We start from the raw sequence: 4130 nt of genomic DNA, 5'->3' as shown, positions 1-4130 counted from the left end.
TTCGACTTAAAAATAAAAGCCTTTCTGCTGCTTCGAAATGCAGTTAAAGTCAATAAGAAAATTGTTTAGGTTTTAACTCACAAATTAAAGTTCACGAAGTTGATTTAACAAGAAGAGATATGCCGTCTAAACATTGTTTTTTAATGTCTGTTAGCGCATTAATCTTGGATTGAGTTTTAACTTAATACTGTAATGTAAACCAAATAATCATTTCACAATATGCAAAAAAGAAAACTGCCTTCACCTAATTAAAGAACACACATTTCTGTATTATTTTCACTCACGTTATCAAGTTAAAGTAGCTATGTATTTTACTTTAGAATAATTAACATTCTTGTTTCAATTTGATGAGAACAAAAATTATGATTTGCTTATGAATTTAATAAAAATCACAAATTCTGCTCAAAAACTTTTAGCAGAGAGTTATAACTTATTAAAATGAACATTTGCCTTAGTAACACAGCAGAGTCAGATCAATGTAACACACGTCCATCTCAGGATACAAAAACATGCCTCTAAGCATTCTGGGAAATAATTACCATTCCTGTGTTTTTGTTCTTTCAGTGTTTTTAGGGCTAACCTATAAACTCAGTTGTTTTTTTTTTCAATTCTTTTAGGATAGACAAAATTAATAAAATGCTAACAGACTTACTACTGTAAGTTTATCTTTCACAAAAGTTATCCAGAACTACCCTTATATAGCCTATAAGGCCCATATTTTTGGGCCTTATAAAGCACATAAATATGGGCTTTATAAGGGTTAAGCTGACACATGCAAAAATAAAAAATAACTGAAGAGAGATACATTTGTAAAAATGTACATGAAAGTTCAAATGCATACGAATTAAATGTGTAATTGTTTCAATAAATATTAATGCAATTGAAGTATATATATTATTATAAGTAATATTTCAATAAATATTTAAATGTATTTAATACATGGGTAAATATCTCTTTACAGTGCCATTCATTTTAAAGACAGAACAGTTACCCGTAGAATTTGGAGGGTCTTGCTGGCAGATAAAATAAATTCAGGATCTGCTGCAAAGACAGGACTTTAATCTGAATTGAATAGAAGTAAGACTTAATGGTTAAATATTGTTTAAGAACTTTGTGATTATTACATACCCATGTATTAAATATAGTTTAACATTTATTGAACCAATTATTTATTTAATTCATACATACATTTGAACTTTTATGTACATTTTTACAGATGCATTTCTGTTCAGTTATTTTTTATTTTAACTCTGCTTCAAACCTCACCACTTTTTTTTTCTTTTTTTTTTTTGCTTTGGTCTTCATAAAGCTGTTTACCTTAACTGTGAATTTAACTGAGAATAAAAGTGAATTTTATTGATTTAAATAAAAAATACCTTTATTTTAGGTGACCCATGAAGATCAGAATTTCAATATAAATGCACAACACAGTTTTCATATGTTGCTTCCACTTCAGAATTATCCACTGTGTTGGTCTACCACATAACGGTCCAATAAACATACACTGTTGACTGGAACATGTAATTGTAACATGTAAAAAAAAAAATCCTCTAACTATTAGTTTAATTAAGAATTCAACTAGTACAGTGTTCACAGTCCAGTTTAAATACTCTACCTAGCAGAGGTGTGATAACTGCTGGAGATGTCATTTTTGCATTCACTGCTGGCACTCCAGTCCAAAACAGCATATGGAAGCTTAAATTAAGAAAAGTCGCATTATTGCTAATCCCTCAAATCAGATGTGCAGCTGTTTATTTATGCATCTTTAATTACTTTTTGGAGGGCATCGTTTTGAAGAGGGTTAGAGCAGAGAATACAGCTGTCTCCGGGGCTCAGGTAAGTCTTCACATCAATCACATCAGCTCCTTTTCTCTCCAGTGTGACTATATCAAAACTTTGCCCCACCAGATTGTGTCCTGGTACAAAAGGAGCAGCATCACACTCTCTTTGGGTCCCAATCCGACAGGACAGAACAGAGGAGTGATCTAGGAGGACGCTTAGGAGAAGAAGAGCTGAAGTTGAATCGGGCAGCATCGCTGTAGTCAGAAGGAAAAAGTCAGAAAATAAAGGAATTAAACTGTTTTTTTACATAGTACATGGCATTTTCCTTATTTTTATGACTTATTTTTACATCATCATATAAGAAAGTTAGTTAACACTGTATTTGAAGGGGTGTGCATAAGAGTGACATGACATGACTGGCTTTCATGAATATTTATGACTGGTTATGTCATAAACATGGGCTTTATAAGGGTTATGGTAACACATGCAAAAATAAAAAAATGACTGATCAAAGATGCATATGTAAAAATGTACATAAAAGTTCAAATGCATGTATGAATTAAATCTGTAATTGTTTGAATAAATATTTAAATGCAGCAGTTAATGATGGTGAAACATTAGTAAAGAGTTCTAGATAACACACAAAGTTTCAGCCAGTAGATATTTGTGAAGAAAACAATGAAGCTCATTCATTAATCTGATTTTATTCCCATTTTATTATTCTATATATTCCTTTTGTCTTATCAGTAGTTCGGTTACATGCCAGTAGAAATAAGTTATTCACAGAATAATTCAGCTGTAAAGTTGGGCTATTTAGTTAATAAATTCTGAGACTCGATTAGAAATAAGCATGTCGGTGATCATTCCTTGTGTGAAACGTTTCTTCATTCCTTCATTAGAGACTGAGCTTGACTTTATTAATTAATAATAAATTATGGATTACAATTTGTAGTAATTAAATAAGCCAAACGTCGAAGCGAGTTCTGATTTCCAATAATTTTGATATCACCTTGTGAGGTTGCTACAACATTTTTGGTTTCCAGAATTCTGATTCCCAGCAATGAACAATCAACAAATTCAGCTTTGGAGACCAAGAGAGCTTTGATTTCAACAAACAGCCACAAACCTCCACCACATTAATACCAGTGAAATTATAAATTCTAGGGGTGCACTGACTTATCACCCATCCAATTTATCTGTGTCAATTTCCCTAATTTTAGGAAATCGGTAATCAGGCGATTTTTACATGTGAAGCCAATCTTATCCACCATTTTTATCTACCTTGGCAAAGGTATTTAAATCAACTGCTACCTTCTGCTCTGCTGTGAGAGGGGTTTGACTAGCAGACCGGCCCAGCAGATCATGTCTAAATGTTTTTAGTTAACAATAGTCACCCCACTGTTGGTAACTCATCAACTTTCTTCCTATGTTTAGCAAGATTTCAGACAAAAATATTTATATAGGCCAAAATCAAAATTGTCAGGTCAGGATTTTTAATGGATTTGTTATCAGGGATCAGCCAGAAATCTGCAATAAATTCATGAGAAAAATATCTTCTATAAACAATTTTTAATAACTCAATAAACAGTATTTTTAATTGCTGCAGTGTACTATAAACAAATATACTATTTGCATATTAAAAAGTCTTACCTGTTCCAAAGCAGACTGAAAAGAAGTTGAAATAAGCAATGTTTCTAAATGTGCTGAGCTGAGAACTGTGGTTTATAAAGCAGCAGCCCTGGAGAGATAAGGATTCATACAGAACATTGTGTAAAGGTCAATTGAATGTAGTTACTTTGTTTCTTGTAACTACTGGTAAAGTTTGAGGTATTTATTTTTGCACTGTTCTTTATAAGGTATCTACACTACCAGAACAAACTGTTCTACCAGAACTTCTTGTTCCGGTAGGACAAAAAGTTTTACCAGAACTGCAGTGAAGGAATTGTTTAACAGCAAGGCAGAAAAACGCATAAAAAGCAACTCTAAAATTAGGTTCTTTCAATATGGGAACAAGATAACGACTAAGATTTATTTAAGTATTTTAATTATGTGATTGTGTTGAACTCAAAACAAACAGGAGTTCTTCTTTAGCTTTGGCAACTATACAGCAAATTTGGAAGTGTTCCATCAACTCCTACAGATTTAAATTCAACACTTTGAAAGTGTCTATATTGGTCCGCTCTGGATGGCGTAGAAGTTACACTTTTGAAAGTGTTATTTGTGATAGAGTTGAATCAACACTCACAGTAGCTGAAATCAAATATATTCAGTATAAACTACCCAACAACTAGTGTACATTGTCAAAAGTTAACACTATGAAAGTGTTAAACACAGAATGGTGTAAAGTA

General features: G+C 32.2%; 1 protein-coding gene across 1 annotated transcript in view; it reads right to left on the bottom strand.

Moving 5' to 3' along the window:
* The window catches only part of LOC106962262 (perforin-1-like), a 15755-nt gene extending 12248 nt beyond the window's left edge, over positions 1-3507 (bottom strand). The window contains exons 1-3 of the mRNA XM_015056559.1: positions 3433-3507; positions 1774-2036; positions 1616-1695 (exon numbers count right to left, since the gene is read on the bottom strand). Coding sequence (XP_014912045.1) covers positions 1616-1695; positions 1774-2034 — 341 coding nt within the window. The 5' untranslated portion in view covers positions 2035-2036; positions 3433-3507. The remainder of the gene's footprint in view (positions 1-1615; positions 1696-1773; positions 2037-3432) is intronic.
* Positions 3508-4130: the final 623 nt, after the last annotated feature.

Source organism: Poecilia latipinna, unplaced genomic scaffold, assembly GCF_001443285.1.
Source record: "Poecilia latipinna isolate Pla-1442-1.1 unplaced genomic scaffold, P_latipinna-1.0 Scaffold1391, whole genome shotgun sequence".
Taxonomy (NCBI): domain Eukaryota; kingdom Metazoa; phylum Chordata; class Actinopteri; order Cyprinodontiformes; family Poeciliidae; genus Poecilia; species Poecilia latipinna.
The sequence above is the reverse complement of the archived record's forward strand: the minus strand, read 5'-3'. Positions and strand labels throughout refer to the sequence as shown.